The sequence below is a fragment of the Miniopterus schreibersii genome, assembly GCF_964146895.1.
Source record: "Miniopterus schreibersii genome assembly, chromosome: 19".
NCBI classification, from domain to species: domain Eukaryota; kingdom Metazoa; phylum Chordata; class Mammalia; order Chiroptera; family Miniopteridae; genus Miniopterus; species Miniopterus schreibersii.
This window is the reverse complement of record NC_138119.1, coordinates 35,154,387-35,174,938: the sequence shown is the minus strand read 5'-3', so window position 1 is coordinate 35,174,938 and position 20,552 is coordinate 35,154,387. Positions and strand designations below refer to the sequence as shown.

Below are 20,552 nucleotides of genomic sequence, written 5' to 3'. Positions count from 1 at the left end.
ACCTCTCAACTTTCAAATCTACCAATTTCTAGGACATCTCTCCAATTTATGTGCCAGTTTTCTTCCCTCCTATTTCAGACCATAACAGAGAAGAGGAAGAGGAAGGCGGCATTCATGACTAAGACGACAATCACTTAGCTCTGCATGGGGCTCAAAGGGTAAGCCATTGAATATGAATGTGAAGGCCTCAAGTCCAAGGGCTCAAGATCTGAAATTGCAACAGTTCTCTCCTCTGACAATCAGAGAAAGCTGTCATCTCTTGACTCCTATTAAGACTCCAGATTCTGAAGTCTGTAAGCCATCTAGTTATAAAGGAATGAAACACCTGAAAAGTCTGGGTTATGTAGCCCTCTGCCTTAGGCACTATATCTGAACTGTGTTTGATATATTTAAGAGCAAGGCATTCCTAGAAACAAACTCTCAGCCCCAGACATGTGGTGTTAGACCAATGAATCTGCAAGTGTTTCCTCCTAGAATGGGAGGCATCTGACTTCCAGGGTAATTTAAATTGGGGGGGGGAAAAAGATATGATGCACACAGCAAACTGGTCCTCATCCCAGGTATGTTTCTTCTACTGTTTAATCCTAGTATTAAAGTCTCTAAACAAGACAGATATTTCCATGATTTGGCAAAACTTAAATGGGCTAAGAATCATTTTGCTGTGTGCATCATTTCTATTTTTCTTTCTTATGATGGTAAATTTTATGTGCCAACCTACCTCAGCCATGAGATGCCAAGATATTTGGTCAAACATTATTTCTGAGTGTGTCTATGAGGGTATTTGTTGATAAGATTAATACCTGAATCAGTAGACTGAATAAAGCAGATTTCCCTCCCTAATATGGGTGAGCCTTATCCAATCAGTTGAAGGCTTGAATAGCACAAAAAGGCTGACAGTCCTGCTAGCAAGGAGGAATTCCTCCTGCCTGAATGCTTGAGTTGGGACATCAGTCCTTTCCTGCCTTTGAACTCAAAGTGAAACATCAGCTCCTCTTGGGTTTCGAATCTTCCAGCTTTTGGACTAGAACTTACACCATCAACTCACCTATGCTCAGGTGTTTGGAATCAAACCGGAATGACACCGCTGTTTCTCTCCTGGCTGGCTGAGTGCAGATCTTGGGACTTATCACATGAGCAAATTCATTATAAATCTACATATGTATGCACACACACATACCCTATTCGTTCTGCTTCTCTGGAAAACCCAAATATACTCCTTAACATAAATTAACCAGGAAGTCGGAGACACCTCCAATTCTAGGAAGAAACACTATAGATTCATTAAGTGGGGGGGGGGGTCTGGGAAACAGCCATGTCCTCCATCTATCAGAGCAAAAAAAGTGAAGATTTCAGATAATTTAGACTGTTACTTGCTATTCTGCATATTGAAAAGGTAAATCCCTATTCCAGCACTCTGTTTCCATCCTTTTGTGAAGCTACTCAGATCATTTCTAGTTCTCTAGTTGTAAGTAAAAATACAAATGCCTGTCCTGACATCTCCAGACATTTAACAGGCAGACAAAATACTCTAGGCTGTCACAATTTTTCTGAGACAATTGAACAGTGGCCATTAATCATCATAAAATGCCCAGCCGGCATGGCACAGAGGTTGAGCATCAACCTATGAACCAGGAGGTCACGGTTCGATTCCCAGTAAGGGCACATGCATAGGTTGCCGGCTCCATCTCTAGAAGGGGTGTGCAGGAGGCAGCCAACCAATGACTCTCTCATCACTGATGTTTCTCTCTCTCTCTCCCTCTCCCTTCCTCTCTCTAAAATCAATAAAAATATATTTTAAAAAAATATTCATAATATACCTCACGCCTCCCTCCAGCTTCTTCACCTCCCACTCAAAAGCAATGTTTATTTGAGGGCTAGATTTCAATAGCCTTAGTTAACAACTTACATTCTCCAAAGAAACAAACTCTACAGAGGTATGACATGAGAGGCATATGAAAACAACATCTTTTATTTCCTCTGGGCCCAACCTGAATCATACCTTATGGTCACAACTTTTACAGGTAGGCTATTAATTCAGCAGGCCACTTTTCCACATTGTCTTTTCCCTCTACTACTCCTTTATCATCTACCAAAGTACAAAGATATCTCTAATCCCCTTCCCCTAACCCCCCCAAATCAGAGTATAGTGTATGACAGTCAACGGAAACTAAGAAAAGAAAAGAGCCAAGAAAGAGACTCACCAAAAAGTGGCCTTCTTGTTCTGATCATTCCAAGCTATGAAGGGCTGGTATGACCACACACAGTGGCCCTCTGTAACCTTTTTTGGGGTACCAACAGTGATTACATGCCCCCATCATTTCCTTTTGAGACTCTGAGATTCCAAGGACATTTCTGTTCTTCTTCAAATGCATCAAACAGCGTATGTGTCTACATGGGACACTGTTAGGCTAAAAAAAAGTAAGGCCTACCTCTCCTAGACCAGGTTGTTTTGGACATGATCACAATAATCAGTTTGATTCTAAGTATATCCAGAAGCAAGTAAACAGAAAGGTTTCAGAGATGATTAAAGGGCTTAAAAAATTAAAATAAGAAAATGTAAAATCTCAAGGCCAATGAATTACTAAAAACAGTAAATAGAAGCAGCAATGGAGTCATTCTATTTCTATGAGGGAAATTATTTTAAAGTCCCCAGGACAAAAGACAGTAAACGGCGAGTTGGGGATCATTAAAAAACTCCAGAACCAATGATTTCAAACCTTTGTCCTTCTTTGCCTATACGCTGCCCAGCTCTTTCACAAAAAGGCACCAGAATTAGATTCCTACCAACAGAAGACCCCAAAGACATGTGATGTTGGTTTCTGCAGAAACTGCATCTTTTGAAGTAATCTTTAAAAATCAAAATGAGAAAACCAAAGAGTATAATGATAAGCCACTTTCTCCTTCCCACTATAATTTTTCTTTGATTTACTGTCTGAGGGTTCAAGAAAAATCAAAATCATTAGTCTTAGATTCCTGAATTAATCTGAACTTAATTCATAGCTAATGTAGCCAAGAGTATATGCTTTTGTACAATTAAAACAGGACTTTACATCAGTAGGACTTTAGGGCTCTGAGTCCACTGTATCTGCCATACAATACACTAATGGTAGGGTGGAGGCCGGACAAGGGGGCGAAAATAGCCTTTACAAGCTAACATGACAGACAGCAGGACCCTAGCTAGACTGTAGGGAACTAATTCTATTCTGCAAGAGGAAACCCACATAATTAAGTTTCACACTTATAAAATTATCACTCTGAATTCAGAAATAAGAGGCATTTGGTTTTAGATACAATTCCATCTATAGATGCTAAATTTAAATTTAAAGAAAACACTCTGCATTAATATTATGGGTTGGAGCTTCTTACGTGATTCCTAAATCCACCTACTATTTTTTTGTTTTGATACAATTCTCAACTGTGGCAGAAGACTACCATAGCCCTGGCTCAGATGCAGTCCTTAGCTTCAGAAAGTCCATCGGTCATGTAGCTGGTTGTCACTGCTAAATCTGTTGCTTGCAGAGGCCTCAGAGTTCTGGGTTTGCCAAGTAGAGTCCTCACCATTTAAGCTCTTCCTACATATAGGACATGTATCATGCTGAAACAGAAAGAAGATACCAGTCCAAGTAAATAGCTTGACCTGAAAAGTTGCAGGTACTACACACTTAAGAAATCCTGAGAGTTGGCCGGTAGAAAAACAAAAAGGGTATGCATTCTCACAGTGCACACTGGGCTCCAAGGTGTAACACTGGGACATCTCCCAAACAAAACTTTAAACAGAACTGACAGAGTTTGTAACGATAGCTAACATATACCACCAAACGGAACTAACCAGAATCAGTGACCTGAGATGATCTAGAGCAGGGGCCAGCAAATTTTTTCTGTAAAGGGACAGGTAGTACATATTTTAGGGTTTGCAGGCTAAATACTGCCTGTGTCACAACTACTCAACTCTGCTGAGGTCACACGAAAGTAGCCATAGACAATTTGTAAACAAATAAGTGTAGCTGTGTCCCAATAAAGCTTCACTTACAAAAACAGATGGCAGGCCACAGTGACTACATAGACTGTGGGCTAGAGTTTGCTAACCCCTAGTTAGAAGTTCCAAATGGATAATAACCTAAGAAACAGTAATGGTGTTACTAGGAGTTAGCAGGGGACTAAAATCTAACCTTCATTAACTGTTAACTACACCCTTACTGTGAACATTCCCCTGACAACATGTGACTGGCACAGATGCCCTGTCACAGATGAGAGCTATCTGTACTCACCAGTTCCAACCATGGCACAATACAACTGCTATGAAAGAAGTGGTTGCAGGGTAACTGTCGGACTTCCTCTTCAACTGTGTAATCTTCTTTGCATACTGGACACTCTAAACCCATATCTGTTGGAGGAGGAAATGCCTTTTAAAGTAAACAAGCAAAAAGAAGGAAGACAATACTAGCCCAATTTCTTTAACAACCAAAGGAATGCATAAAGAAAAGACACAAAGGGCATCCAAGGTGGAGGCAGATAGGAAGCATGAGTTTTATTTCAAAATGGGTTGGAAGTGGTAGTAGACCGGGGTATGAAAAGGAAGACTGATGAATGGGCCTATTCTGATAAGACCTAGATAGGAACTATATAAGGCCGCCTTTTCCATGTAAAAGGTTGGAAGAAATAAACTAGGGCTTACGTTACCTGTTAGGGAAAACAGGAACAACATCTTTGCAATGTGTGAGAGACTTCTGGCAGCTTCTACTTAGGACCTAACACTGGAAATCTGTCCACCACAATCAAGGGACTCATCTCAGTAATCTTAGCTGTTCCCGTTCAGTGTCTCAATCCACTTTTACTCTACTATTCTCCATATTAAGCATCCTCTTCCAGCACAGCTGCCCTAAAACCCTCTGAACAAGCTGTAATTAAAAACTACACCAGGAGATGGTGCTGCAGAATTGCAAAGTTCTAAGGCAGATCAGGCTCCAAGTCCAGAGTCAAGCAGCTGCCTCCTCTGAAAACACCAGCTAGTCTACTTCTCCAGTGGCAGGGGCCTGCTGCATGCCCCACAACACTCAAGGCAGTTGGAGTAAAACTACCACTTAGTAGACACTCCTTGCTCTCCATTCCCACCACCTTTGGCCTAATTCTAGCTTTTTCTTATGCCTGGTCTACTGGAACAGCCTCCCAAGTAGGACCCTCTAACCTCAGGTTTTCAACTCTACGAATATATACTACACGTGGGTACCTGCACATTTTCCCTAATACCAGCTCCATAGCACTCTCCAGGTGGTCTTCACTTGGATTCTCAGCTGGTGCCTCAAAAACCAACAAATTTAAAATTAAGAACATCACCTCCTTACCAAACCAGGGCCTACTAACAATTCCCTCATTCCTGATAATGACAGCACCACCTGTGTAGTTACAAAGTTGCATTATTTTAGAATCACCTTTGACACTTGGCCCTCCTTCAAGCCATTATGCAACCAGTGATGAAAGCCTTTGTTTTTTGTATCTACCCTTTCCTTTTGGTCAGCATTTGTCACCATCACCTGAACCCCACGTGGATGCTGCAACAGTCCCTTATATTTGTTTCTGCTTTTTTCCCCTTCCAATCTACTTCAGACACTACCTCCAAACCAATATACTCTAAAGACCATTTAAATTCCCTTATTCCTCCATTTGGGGACCTACAAAAACTTACGTACCCTCAAATTATTCAGCCCTAACTACTCAGCCACAGCTTCAATGTCTCTACAACCAGGCCCCACCCTTCCTATCCAATCATACTTCCCATTACTCCCCAAACCAGGTCTAATAAGGTCACTCTCCTTACACCTGATTCAGACACCATGTCCATGCTGACATTTTAACATTGGTTCATAGTTTTCCTTAAAAAGAATGACCTCTCTAAGGTGACCCATCCTGTCTTTAAAATGTCTGACTCTAAATGTGTCATGAAAGAAATGCCCAGTCCAAAATAATGTCCATTATCACTAATTCCTCCAGTGTTTATAAATAGAATATCTCTTTCCAATGTACCTAAGTATAGAGTAGATATGAAACAAATTCCCAACCTCTCATTTGTATCTTTTCCTATTTCCCCTGAGCCAGTAAATAGCATCTGCTCAACAATCATTTTTACATTGTTATCTAATTATTTGCTGAGTTCTGCTTCCTCTAGTAAATTCTTCAAGAAATCAAGTTTTATGTATCTTTGTACCACATGGTAATTGCTCAGGAAATACGTGCCGACTAGCCGCAATGAAGAGGGTAGGTACCTTCCTTAAATGGTACCCAAGTAGGAATTTTAAAAGTGTTATAGATTCACTTGAAGATCCTTAGTACAGGAAGGTGCTAAATTTTAAACAGATCAGAAGATGACAGAAATTGAACCTACCAACTTGTTCCTGAGTTACTGTCACTGTTGGAAGAGATGTGATCTTTTCCTTGTCAGCTGGGGGAGGCCCTGTGTTTTCCAGTTGTCCTAAAAGCTACAAAAAAAGAAAAAGAAGTGGTAGACATCTATCCCTGTAATGAGCCGCTCTAGTTGAAAACAAACAGTGCAGGTATTAGAAATGTTAGTTGCTCTTACTTCTACAAGGCTCTGAACGGCATAGGTTTCCTCTTTACTGCTGCCAGAACACACATAATTGCTTTATGATTTCAGGATGACATCTGTATAAACCTACAGATAGTAGACCCTATCATTGCAAGGCACACTTCTGGGCACAAAGCAACTTTAGAGGCAACAAAAGAGTTGTGACATCATGAGCAAAACTACAGCTTAACAAAAAGTATACTTAACTGATCTAAAAACATCTCTCTGCTGGAAGGAAGAAAAGGGTGGGAGTATGGAAAGTAGCATAAGGTAAGCCAAAAAAACATAAATTACTGCCTATAAAATATGGATATAAACAACATGCTTTCTATTCTCAGCAATCCACAAGGGAAACGAAAAAAAAAATTAAAATTAACATTAACAAGTAGAAATAGTTATATATGGTATGGAAATGCCTTTTCTCTGCTTCCTTCCCCTACTTTGCTCCATCTAGCAGAAATCCCTGCTTTGGCACATGAGGAGACCTTCCTTTTTTGTGAACTAACTTGTTAATAGGATCCTCACAGGACTGAACAAGAGGTCAAAAATACAAAATACTGTTTTGTTATAGGAAAACGCTTCTTTAAAATGCTTTTTTTTGAGAGAGAGGGGAAGGGAGAGAAAGAGAAACACTGATTTGCTGTTTCACTTATTTATGCATTCATTGGCTGATTTTTGTATGTGCACTGACTGGATAGATCAAACCCACAACCGTGGTGTATGGCAACGATGCTCTAACAATGATGAGCTATCCAGCCAGGGTGAAAAACCTTTTCTTCCTATGGAAGTGAAGCCATCTTCAAAAAAGGCCTAGGATCTAGAAGATGCATGGATACTGAGCTAAACCAGTAAACCATTTATCCCTTTAGTAAAATGCAAACCCACAAGCTCAAAATATTAGGGAAAGCAGAGTGACTGCCATTTCAGAAAGTAGCAGAAGGAAAGCAAGAAGCCTGCTGAGCCATGAGACACACTAAACAGATACCTTCAAAAGGCAGCTCCTCACCTGAGTTACAATGGCATCAAGCCCTGTTTGACCCCAGGCATAGTCCCCAGGGTTGGAGTGCAGCATCCCGCTCCTACACATGAGATGAGATAGACGGCATTAGATGAAGTGACAAGGCTCTGTCTTACATCACACAAAAAAACTGAGAGAGGGATTCTGTTCTCTCTCAGACTTGCAGTCACTAGTTCTCTAAAATCAAGTGGCAAAGAATTTCTCAGGATTTTCAAGATCAGAGAGATTATCCAGATAGTCCCCCATTCTCTAGGAATTTTTCCTGAACTGAATGGCATATAAAATGTGAAGCTACCTGAAATACCATGTGGCACACAAGAGCAAAAGGATTCATTGCCTGTTGGTTAAAAAAAGTTTGTCTTCTCTGTGCCCACTTACATTAATAAATGGAGCAGCTTTTTTCGTTGCTGTTTTTATTTTATTTTATTTTATTTTTTGTTAATCCTCACCTGAGGATATTTTTTCCATTGCTTTTTCGGATAGTAGTAAAAGGGAGGGAGAGGAGAGAGAAAGAGAGAGAAACATCGATGTGTCTCACATCGACTGGTTGCCTACTGCATGCGCCCCGACAGGGGCCAGGAATCGAACCCATGACCTTTCCGTGCAAAGACCAGCCCTCTAACCACTAAGCCACACCCACCAGGGCTGGAGCAGTCTTTTAGGAGTTTTTCCCTTGTGACTGGAAAATATCTGTAACAGAACTTCCTCATTCAGAACAGCTGCCTGTGGTCCTGAACAATAAGGAGCTTTCAAGTAGAAGCAGCCACAGCAATCTCTCTGATCACAACTTAAAGCAATTGCAAGAAAGACTTGGCAGCATTTCTTTTTGGAGCTCTGGTACACTGCCCTGGCTGATGGAGGGAGTATGTTTGGAGAAACCAGGGCTGGGAAATAGGGTAGCTATGTGGATGAACTGAGGTCCCTCTGAGCAAAGAAAGCCTTTTGGGGCAGAGTCAGAAGTAGCAAAATAACTCAAGACGAGGAAGTCCCATCTTTAACCCCAATGATATGTGTCACCCTGATACTGAATTACAGCCTTTTGTTTCTTCTGACGAACCTTCTAACTTTGAAAAAAGTTAAGCATTATGTTTTCAATTTCAGAAATTCTTAAGGAATAAAATCTTCCCATATGATTAGAAGAAACCCACAGATCAGATACCAAGCCTGGCAGGGACCTACTCATTCCCCACCTCAATACAACCCATAATCAGACACATCCAGCGCCTAGACATCCTGGGGACCAGAATGACTCTCGGGAGCCTGAACAATAAAAAATAAGTTTTAATTAAGTTTGGGCTCAGCAAACAGCCTACCAGCCTGCCAATCACATCTGTGCACTCACCTATGCAGCTCTTCCTCTCTCTTACCATGGCACAGATACTATAGTAGCTAAAATGATGCTACTCTTGCAGAATAAAACAAAAGGCAGTTAGTTACTTACCAGGTAAAAGGGTGTGGGGATCCACCAGGAACTGCAGAATTTGCAAAGAACCCTGCAAAGATCTGTTGTATTATTCTGTTGGGGGGAAAAAAATGAGGTAAGACAACAGACTAATGAAAGTACTCTACAAATATCCATGGTTAACCAATCATTCCAACCCCTTCCCCAAGCCACTATGGCTTTAACTATTATAAAGAAATCAGTCTGCTAACTAGTAGAGTCCTATTTTGCCATTATGCCTATCTTCCTGACCTCTGCTATCTTATGCATTAATAGATTTTTGTGAATTAGGTTGGAAAGAAATCTGACTGCGTGGTATAGTTTTCTATCTACATTCCTTGGACCCCTGGCAGCAATATGAGGAGACTGAAGAAGATCCTAAGCCAGTGGGTTTCTGGGCCCATTTCCCTGTAACAAGGGTAGTTCCATTTTTATGTGTTACACATTGGGTTTCTGTGTAAGATACTATTTAATGGGGCCCCCTTTTAAACTTTTTTATCGACTTCAGAGAGGGAAAGAGAGAAAGATAGAAACATCAATGACGAGAGAGGCATTGATCAGCTGCCTCCTGCATGGCCCCCACTGGGGATTGAGCCTGCAACCCAGGCATGTGCCCTGACTAGGAATCGAACCTCGATCTCCTGGATCATAGGTTGACACTCAACCACTTAGCCATGCTGGTCAGGCTTTAATAGGCCCTTTAAAAGAATTTTCTGAGAACACTTCCATTTTACAAACACATATTGACATTCTAAATTAAGTGTTTCAAATACTCATAACAAATATATTCATTCACATTTGAAATTTGCCATTCTGAACACTTAAAGATGGCAAATCTAAAAAGTACTTTATCCTAATGAATCGGTCATTGTTACGCAGAGATAATGGTGTAATGTCTCAGGAAAAGAAAATCAATGAAGGAATTTTGCCCCTAGATCTCCTGTTTTCTGAATGATAAGTACTTTTTATGTCTCCTCCCCTCTCCCCACTTTATTGAGATATAATTCACACGATATGTACTTTTAACCCCCTGGTTCCCACTTTACTTATCAGGCAGATCAATATATCAATGGCAGTAGCCAATTAGATGCTCCCTATTTCTAAAGCTCAACAATAGGTAACTACAGTATGTTTGTTCTAAAATATGTCCAAAAATTATTCTATACCCCTCCCTTAAGTACAAGCTGGATTTAGTGACTTTTTTTAATTGAGGTATAATTCACATATGATTTTCAGATGTACAACATAATTTGATGTTTGTATATTGCAAATGATCACAACAATACTAGTTAACATTCATTACCATGCATAGTTAAAAAATTTTCTTGTGATGAGAACTTGTAAGAGCTACTCTTTTAGCAACTTTCAAATGTGTTATACAGTATTATTAACCCTAATACTGTGATTAACTATAAACTCATTGGGGTTTTTTAAATTATTTTTTTCCTTTTTATTGAATTTATTGGGGGGACACTGGTTAAAATTATATAGGTTTCAGGTGCACAATTCTACAACATGTAATCTGTATATTGTATTGTACACCCCAAATCAAGTCTCTGTCCATCACCATTTATCCCCCCTATACCCTTCCCCACCTCCCCCGGCCCTCACTGTGGTTTTGATTTGCATTTCCCTGATGATACTTACCATGCTGTATATTACATACTCATTATTTATTTTATAACTGGAAGTTTGTATCTTTTGACCACTCTTCACCCATTTTCTTTCCACTCCAACCTCACACCCTCTGACAACCTCCAAATTGTTCTCTGTAACTCTGAGCTTGGTTTTGTTTCTTTTAAGATTTCACAAATCAGTGAGATCATGTGGTTATGCCTTTCTCTGTCTGACTTACTTCACTTAGCATAATACATTCAAGGTCCATCCATGTTGTCACCAATGGCAAGATTTCATTGTTTATGGCTAAATAATACTCCATTGGGTAATGTACACACCACAATTTTTTCCATTCATCCACTGATGGACACTTAGGTTGTTTCCATGTCTTTGCTATTGTAAATAATGGTGCAGTGAACATGAGGATACATATTGTTTAGTATCAGTGTTTTTGCTTTCTTCAGATAAATACCCAGAAGTGAAATTGCTGGGTCATATGGTAGTTCTATTTTTTAATATATTTTTATTGATTTCAGAGAGAGGGAAGGGAGAGGGAGAGAGACATATTAACATCGATGAGAGTCACTGATCAGCTGCCTCCTGCATGCGCCCCACTGGGGATCGAGACTGCAATCCAAGCATGTGCCCTGACCGGGAATCGAACCTCGATCTCCTGGATCATAGGTCAATGCTCAACCACTGAGCCACACTAGCCAGGCGGTAGTTCTATTTTTAATTTTTTTTTTTAAATCCTCAAAACTGGGTATGTGCCCTAACCAAAAATGGAACCCGCAACATTTTGGTGCACGGAACAATGTTCCAACTAACTGAGGCACTGGCCAGGGCTCTATTTTTAATTTTTAACAGACCCTCCATACTGTTTTTCATAGCAGCTGCACCAATTTACATTCCTACCAACAGTGCACAAGGGTCTGTTCCTTATTCTCTACATCCTCGCCAAAACATGTTATTTTCTGTCTTTTTTAGCACAGCCATTCTAACAGGTGTGAGGTGATATCTCATTGTTGTTTAGATTTGCATTTCCCTAATAATTAGTTATATGTAGCATCTTTTCTATGTTGGCCAACTGTATATCTTCTTTGGAAAAATATCTATTCAATCTTCTCTACAATTAAGTTGTATGAGTTCTTTATATATTTTGGATATTAACCCCTTATCAGGTATGATTTGCAAATACTTTCACCCACTCAGACTGCCCTTTCATTTTATTGATGGTTTCCTTTGCTGTGCAGCTTTTTAGTTTTATGTAATCCTACTACTTGTTTATTTTTGCTTTTGTTGCCTTCGCTTTTGGAGTCCAAGAAATCATTGCCAAGAAAAATGTCAAGGGGCTTACAACCTATATTTTCTTCTAAGAGGTTTATGGTTTTAAATTTTACATTCAAGTCTTTAATCCATGATGAGTTAATTTTTGTGTATGGTGTACGAAAGTGGTCCAGTATCATCATTCTTTTGAACAATGTGACTGTCCAGTTTTCTTAGCATCATTTATCGAAGAAACTGTCTTTTTCCCATTGTATATTCTTGGCTCCTTTGCCATAAATTAATTGACCACATATGTATGCATGAGTTTTATTTCTGGGCTCTTTATTCTGGTCCAAAACAAATGCATCTGTTTTTATGCCAAAACCATACTGTTTTAAATACTACAGATAGCTTTGCAGTATAGTTTGAAATTAAGGATCTTGATGTTTCCATCTTTGTTCTTCTTTCTCAGGGTTGCTTTGGCTGTTAGGGGGTCTTTTGTGGTTCCATACAAATTTTAGGACTGTTTATTCTATTTCTGTGAAAAATGTCACTGAAATTTTGATACAGATTGCATTGAACTTGTAAATAAAAAACACTTTGGCACAGACATGACTGTCCTAACTTGTTTATTAGTAAGAATTTTACAAACATTACTTATATTGGCATTAATAGTGGAGCTGGAGAGTACTATACCTTCTCCAAGTCACAGGGTGAGAAACACAAACAGTGTGTTGGGACTTGTGTCCCCTTCCAAGGCCAGGCTCCTTCAGCCTATAGATATCAATCCTCGCATCTCCCTGTGCTGTGGACTGGGGTTTGGTAATCCAATTGATGTCAGATTTCTTCTGACAGCCTTATGGAATGGATCGATGAGGGTAACCTCAGACCTGTGATATGTCTCATAGCCCCCAGTAGCATCCAGCTTGCTCCTCAGCAACCAACTGGGCTGCACCCTTAGGAAATGGGCTTTTGTGGTCACCACAGTACACACAAATCCAATATATGACATAACCTTGCCTGGCCGTGTGTTCCTGTGAAATGCAGAGAGCTGGCACTACTGCCAGCAGCACAGCCTAAGAAAAAAGTACATTACATTGGACTCTTTTTTTTTTTAAACTGATGAAAGAGAGAGAGAGAGAGAGAGAGGGAGGGAGGGAGGGAGGGAGGGAGGGAGGGAGGGAGGGAGGGAGACAGACAGACTGATTTGTTCCACTTATTTATGAATTCAATGTGCCCTGACTAGGGATTGAACCTGCAACCTTGGCATATCGAACAACGCTCAAACCTACTGAGCTATCGGGCCAGGGTCTAGGCTGCTTCTTCTTCCACAGCTCCTAGATGTACTTATAAGTGCCCACCTTGGCTTATCTCATGGCTGCTGCTAGACAGGCACTACCACATTCTTAATGATTCTACACACAAAGCCAAGCATCTGTCATTTCATTTTGTCTCCCAATTGCCACAGCCAAGCACTTATAAATGAAAACACCTATTTTTATATATCACTGTTTCTTGATTTCTCATTTATATTATTTGGAAAGTAATATCAATGCATATATTTTTTTTAAATTATGATTTACAGGTTATATTATCAATGAAATTTCAAATCAGAATAGTGAGAGAGGCCATTTTATTTGTTATAAAAGGAGATGCTAGATCTGATATGGCCAAAAACCATTTGAGTTATATAAACCAATGCATTTTAATTTCTTCAGGTAACATTAAATTGCATTTCTACTGCTTGTAACAAATTAGTGACATTGAGCATTTTTTCATATGTCTATTGGCCATCTGTATGTCCTTTTTAGAGAAGTGTCTATTCATGTCCTTTGCCCATCTTTAAATTAGATTTTTGTTCTTTTGGTATTGAGTTTTATAAGTTCTTTATAATTTGGGGTATTAAGCCCTTATCTGATATATCAGGGAATATGTTCTCCCATTCAATGGATTGTCATTTCATTTTGCTAATGGTTTCCTTTGCTGTGCAAAAACTTTAGTTTGATGTAGTCCCATTTGTTTATTTTTTCTTTTGTTTCCCTTACCTGAGGAGATATATCAGAAAAAATATTGCTATGAGAGGAATCAATATTTTTAAATCTTGGAATAAGGAGAGACTTTTTAAACATGGTATGAAATCTAAAAGATTGAAAGATCTGATATCCTAAAAATTTAAAACATCTATACAACAAAAGTTACCAAGGACAGAGTAGAAAGAAATTTATATTAGATATAACTCCTATAATCTTTTTAATTTCATAATAAAATAAAAAACTGGGCAAAATATATTAATAAATAATCCACAGAAGAAATATAAATATCTAATAATTATACAGAATAAGCTTAATTAAGTGAAAAATCAAAGAGACATAAATTTAAACAAAAGTATTGTTTTTGTCTATCAGATTAGAAAAAAATAAAGACCGGTAACATCTAATTTGTGTGGTGTAATTTCAAACACAATTGGTGAAAATATAATAGTTACTCCCTTTCAGTCAGTCAATAATACTATATGCCAGGAATTATATGGGCTATGAAGAAATAATGGCCTTCCTGCAACTTACAGACTAGTGGGGAAGGGAGAGAGACATTAAATAAGTGCCCCAAAAGTAAAACTGCTTCTGTGACTAGGACATGGGGACTAAGTAAGTGTCAGGAAAGGCTTCCCAGTGTAGGTAATATCCAAGGAATAGGTAATATCCAAAGGATAGGTAGGTCTGAGTTAACCTAAGAAAGGGAGGGAAGGTCAGCACTGGAGACAGAACGTTCCAGCAATCCAGACAGAAAACCAAAAGGTGCAAAGGCCCAAAAGTAACCACGGCAGACTAAAAGGCCAATATGAATAGAATGGTGAGAGCAAGGGGAGAAGAGGTGTGGAATGAAGCCGGGAGAAGTAGGTAGGGGCCTATGTTAGGAACCAAAAGGCACTTTGATTTTATCAGTGTTAATATTAAACGCAAGTTTTTTGTCCTTAAAATTCAATAAATGTTGCTTGATTTTTAATGTATTTATTTTTATGGTTACTTTCCACTAATGGCAAATGTTTTCCTCATTGACACCAACTATCTCAATGAAAGATGACTCTTGCCATCTTTGCATTCTGCCATCGTCAGCACTCAGCATATCAGCCATGACTCCCATACATGGTCATAGGATGGCTGCAGCAGCTCCAAGAATGACATCCTTACACAGGAAGTAAAGAGCTAGAACTCCCCTCAGAAGAAGAAAAGAGAAAAAAATTTTCTCAGACATCCTTCCAGCAGACCCATTAGATCCCAATGGTGAGAAATGGGTTACATGTCTATGCTCTACCTGCCAAAGAGCCTTATAAAGTAGTATCTGGCACTTTCTGATCCCATAGCAGAAGGTGGCCTTTACTTGGCAAGAAAAATGAGTGAGGGGTGGGGAGAAGCTACTGAATAGTCAATAATATTTAGTTACACAGGTAATAATATGAAGCTTCTTTTCATAGTATGTCTAATGTAAAAAAAAAACAAAAAAAAAAACAGGTAGATTTAATGAAAACATTAAATAATAATGTTGATAGGGAAAAATTCATCAAGACAGTGCACTTAAATGTCTAAAATGTAAAAAACATTTAGAGCCAAAATCACTGAGTTCGTAACACTCACCAAATAAAAGATGGTGGGGCAGATGCCCATGGTTAATGTATTTTACAAGTAGTAAGATCAAATCTTCAGAAGATTCCTAAAACATTGTTTAATATAAAATAAATGTTAACCCTATCCTACAATTAGTCTAAAAGAACATGCCAGTTATTCTATTAGCTGAAGTACCTAATAAAATACCTAAATAGCAAACCCAAATCCATTCTCAGCACCCTTCTCCCTTGCCACCTACTACTACAAAGGACAGAAAGGCTAAATACATATTCTCCTAGCTTTCTTTACAGCTGGGGTTGGGGAGCATGTGACAAAATACTCAGCGAGTAGAATGTTCCTGACAGGTGACATAAAGGTGGGAATGGAACAGTGGAAAAGATCTTCCTTTCCTTAAAAAAAATTTTAAAGAACAAGTAAGCTGGTGCTATTTCTTTCCCTTTTTTTCCTGCCTGAGGTCCTAAGGTAGCATGAGAGAAAGACCGAGAGAATCGCAGAGATCCAACACTAACATAGTTGAGACACTGAACTAACCTGCTGCCACCTACCTACAGATTTGTTAAGTCTAAGAAAAAAATTCTTGTTAAAGCTGCCATTAAATCAGGTTATGTTACTTACATGTTACTAGGGTAATGATTACACATAAAGGACATGTGAGAAAAGGCAGCTTACATCTTTCTCCCACTCTGCTATTAGTCAAAAGGACAATGTAGTAATAGACTAGCCCAAATTTCCTATGAAATAAAGGCAAAGCAAACCAAGGAGTACTGATTCAAGCTAGTATGTTCATACTGATATTTTATTAGTCTGACAAGATATTTTTGAGCAAAAGATTTTAAAATTTGACCACTGCCTACTTGAACTGTATGTGGCCCCAGCTCAAGGGTTATGTGAAAACAGTGTATACAGCTTAGTGCCTAAAAATTCTAGGCATTTGATAAATGTTAGTTACCTTCTCCTCTCTTAGATTGCAGACAGGATATTACGCTGCCTAAAGGAATTCATATTATGTTTTTAAGCATTCATTCAGTAGAAAGAACAAATTAGGATAACTCTTCTCATTCTTATTTGGCAACTAAAAAAAAAAAATCTTCTTGAAAGTATTTCATTTCCATTAAAGCAGGGGTGGGGAACCTTTTTTCAGCCAAGGGTGATTTGGATATTTATAGCATCATTCCCAGGGCTTACAAAATGGCTGACTTAAAAATTAGCTATGAGCCCAGCTGGCGTGGCTCAGCAGCTGAACATCAACCTACAATCCAGGAGATCCGGGTTTGACTTCCAGTCAGGGCACAGGCCCGAGTTCCAGGCTCAATCCCCAGCAGGGGGCATGCAGGAGGCAGCCAATCAATGACTCATCAGTGATCTCTCTCTGTCTCTCTCTCTCCCCCCTTCCTCTCTCTGAAATCAATAAAAAATATATTTTTTTAATTAGCTATGAAAAAAGCTCCTAGATTTATTGAATTTCGAGTCCCACCTGCAAATGCCTTGGCAGGGCCAAACCAAGTAATTTCACAGGCTGTATACAGCCTGCGGGGCCAGATGTTTACCACCCCTGGATTAAAGGAATCCCAGCAGAAACTATAGTTCTCTGATATGCCAGAAATTATCAGCTAATAATCAGAGAAGCACAAGCTGATTCCGCTACTCTGATGCCCCAACTCTCTTATTAATTTAAGGGCTGTGAACAAGGGCTGCTGCCTAAAATACCGAGACCCAATTATTCTGACCAAACTAAAAGTATCTGAGCATCAAAATGAAAAACAAAACAAAATCTATTGTAGAGAAAAAGGAACCCTAATACACTGCTGGTGGGAATGCAAACTGGTACAACCACTACAGAAAACAGTATGGAGTTTCCACAAATAATTAAAAATGAAACTGCCATTTGACCCAGTGATCCCACTTCTAGGAATATATCCTAAGAAGCCTGAAATACCGATCAGAAAGAATATACCCACCCTTATGTTCACAGCAGCATTATTTACAATAGCTAAGATCTGGAAATAGCCCAAGTGCCCATCAGTAGATAAGTGGATAAAAAAGCTGTGATACATTTACACCATGGAATGCTATGCAACTGTAAAAAAAGGATCTCTTACCCTTTAAGCAGCATGGAAGGACCTGGAGGGTATTATGCTAAGTGAAAAAGCCAGTCACTATAGTGTAGTAAGGGCCTTGGGAGGGGGCAGAAGTGGGGTGGAGGGGGTCAATGTGGGGGAGAGGGGACATCTGTAATACTTTCAACAATAAAGATAATTTTAAAAATGAAAAATGAAGAAATAAAAATCCACGAGTCAATGCTAAAACAAGTCAACAAACAGACAAAAATGAAAGACAGGGAAAAGACATGAACTTTTTTACAGAAGACTGTCTATTACCCATAGAAGGAATCAAAGAAATGGAAAAATTATTTTACAGCCATTAGAGTATTAATTCATGTAAGAATCATTAATGGATGCTAGTATCACTCCAGATTATTTATTAATTTACAAAAGAAAAAGGGTACCTTTACAAAAAAAAAAAAAAATGGGCACATACTACCTTAAACAAATGGTCAAACTTAACATTATAGAACAAGTTGACATTTTGTGCCCCTTAGTTGTGATACACTGAGAAGGATACAACATTTATTTGGTTTTCTTGCCCAGATATTTAATCTGAATGAAGAAACAATCACACAAATTCAAACAAATGGACATCTTAAAAAAAAAAAAAGAAAGAAACTAGCCTTGATTCTTAAAACTAAGGAGGGTCACTGACATGTGGGTTTTCTAGCTGACAGCACGAACTAGCAACCTAGTCACCAGCTAGCATTAACATGTAATACATGTAAGCAAATAAGCCTACAGATAATTCCAGTCCTTTTAAGTCTTTCTGGCTGTCGTCCTAGACATAATATAGTAGAGAAAAAATATCTCCCCATTCCCTATCCAAATTCCTAACCCAAAGAAACTGGTAGAGATAATACGTAATTACTGTTTCAAGTCACCAAGTTTTAGAGTAGTTTCTTATGCAACAACAGATAACTAATATAGATTCTAAGGCAGAATCTCAGTTTTCCTCAGTAGTACCTACCTCATAGGGTTGTTCAAAACATTAAATCGGCTAATGGATGCCAAGCCTGGCACAGTATGCTTCCTGAATGCTAATTAATAATATAATTTCAACTTGCATAGTCAGAACTATGATGGAGGAATGCATAAGTGCTTTGGGGATAGCACAAAGAAAATGCATTTGATACAGTCTTGGGGTCCATGGGAGGTTTCCTGAATTCAGTGAAGGACTGATTTAACTGGGTCAAGAAAGGGGTAAGGTTTTTCAGTCAGAGAAAACAGATTAAGCAAAGAAAGAGAAGCATGAAACAGCATTGTTTATGTAGATAACTGTAACTTTTGTATTGGTGGAATAAAAGCAAAAGCAACAGGAAACAAGGCTGCAGACACTGAGAAGATTCAACAACAGAAGGCTTTGTATATTAAGTTATGGACCCTATGACAATGGATTTTAAGCAGGAAAGTGATGGCACAGACTTGAAAATTTAGGTAGATAATCCTGCAAGGCTAGTATGGGAGTAAATTTAAGAATGGTAAAGCTTTGCCGGGCCGGGCATGGCTCAGGGGTTGAGCACTGACCTAGGATCCAGGAGGTCACAGTTCAATTCCCAGGTCAGGGCACATGCCCGCGTTGCGGGCTCCATCCCCAGTTGTGGGGCATGCAGGAGGCAGCTGATCAATGATGACTCTCCCATCACTGATGTTTCTCTCTCTCCCTCTCCCTTCCTCTCTCTGAAATCAATAAAGATATATTAAAAAAAAAAAAAAAAAAGGTAAAGCTTTAAAGGAGACAGAGGAGTAAGGACTCTAATGCAATAGTGCAGGCACACAAGAAAAGATGTGGATGTGTGCCTGGCAGGTATGGATCAGTGGGTGAGTGTCGACCCATGCACCAAGAGGTCGCTGGTTCAATTCGTGGTCATGGCACATGCCCCCGTTGCAGGCTCGATCCCCAGTAGGGGGAGTACAGGAGGCAGCCGATGGATGTTTCTATATTCCTTTCCCTCTCCCTTCCTCTCTAAAAAAAATCAAACAAACATATTGGGGGGAAAAAAGATGTGGATGTGAACTAGGGGGAAATGATTAGACAAAATAGGAGTTGAGAAATAGGGAAATAAAAATTAGAAAGACTTAATGACTGACTAGATGTGTGTATATGGGAAGTTTGAATGAGACAAAGAAGATTCCAGGTTCATGCCTAGGTTTCTAAACTGGGTAGAGAGTGGTACCTCCAATTAAAATCAGAAATAAAGAAAAAGGGTCAGATTTGGAAGAAAAGAGTTTAGTTTCCATCTTAGTGAGTTTGGAGAATCTATGGAACATCCACATGGAAATGTCTAACAAGAAGTTATATATTCAAGTCTTAAATTAGGAGAAAAGGTAAAAACAGAAATACAGATCTGGGAGTCTTTAGTATATAGGTAATTATTAGAACTATAAGAGAACCTGAGAATGGCCAGAGCGTATTGAACAGTAGTTCTCAACCAGGTTCATTATTTGCTCCCCCAGGAGACATTTGGCAATGTCTGGAGGGCAGAGGTGAGGATGTGGTTACTGCATATTGTAGGTAAAGGGGCAAGGATACTGCTAAATGTACTACCATGTACAGAGAGCTCCACAGAAAGAATTATCCAGCCCAAAATGCCAATAATCCCTAAGTTAAGAAACCCTGTTGTAGCATAAGAGGAAAAGCAGAATATAGGAAACACCTTGGGAAAACAAATATTTAGGAAGTATCCACAAGAAGGAAGTCACAGAAGTAGTAAATCAAAAAATGCAATGTCATGGACGTCAGAAGTAGAGAATTTCAAAAAGGGGGGGAGAGAGGCCAAAAATGTTGAATTCAGTGAATTAGACGCATACAATAAAAATTTAAAGTAGCCACTGAGTTTGCATCTAGAAGGTCACCATGGATTTTAGTGAGACTATAGCAGTATACGAATAATGAGATGAG

The 20,552-nt window shown here is 39.1% G+C and overlaps 1 protein-coding gene across 1 annotated transcript in view; it reads right to left on the bottom strand.

Annotated features, from left to right (window-relative positions):
* Positions 1–1,938: 1,938 nt before the first annotated feature.
* Positions 1,939–20,552, bottom strand: part of RNF115 (ring finger protein 115) — an 82,430-nt gene continuing 63,816 nt past the window's right edge. The window contains exons 5-9 of the mRNA XM_081122029.1: positions 9,040–9,114; positions 7,587–7,659; positions 6,380–6,473; positions 4,269–4,384; positions 1,939–3,595 (exon numbers count right to left, since the gene is read on the bottom strand). Of these exons, the coding sequence (XP_080978155.1) occupies positions 3,464–3,595; positions 4,269–4,384; positions 6,380–6,473; positions 7,587–7,659; positions 9,040–9,114 (490 nt within the window). The 3' untranslated portion in view covers positions 1,939–3,463. The remainder of the gene's footprint in view (positions 3,596–4,268; positions 4,385–6,379; positions 6,474–7,586; positions 7,660–9,039; positions 9,115–20,552) is intronic.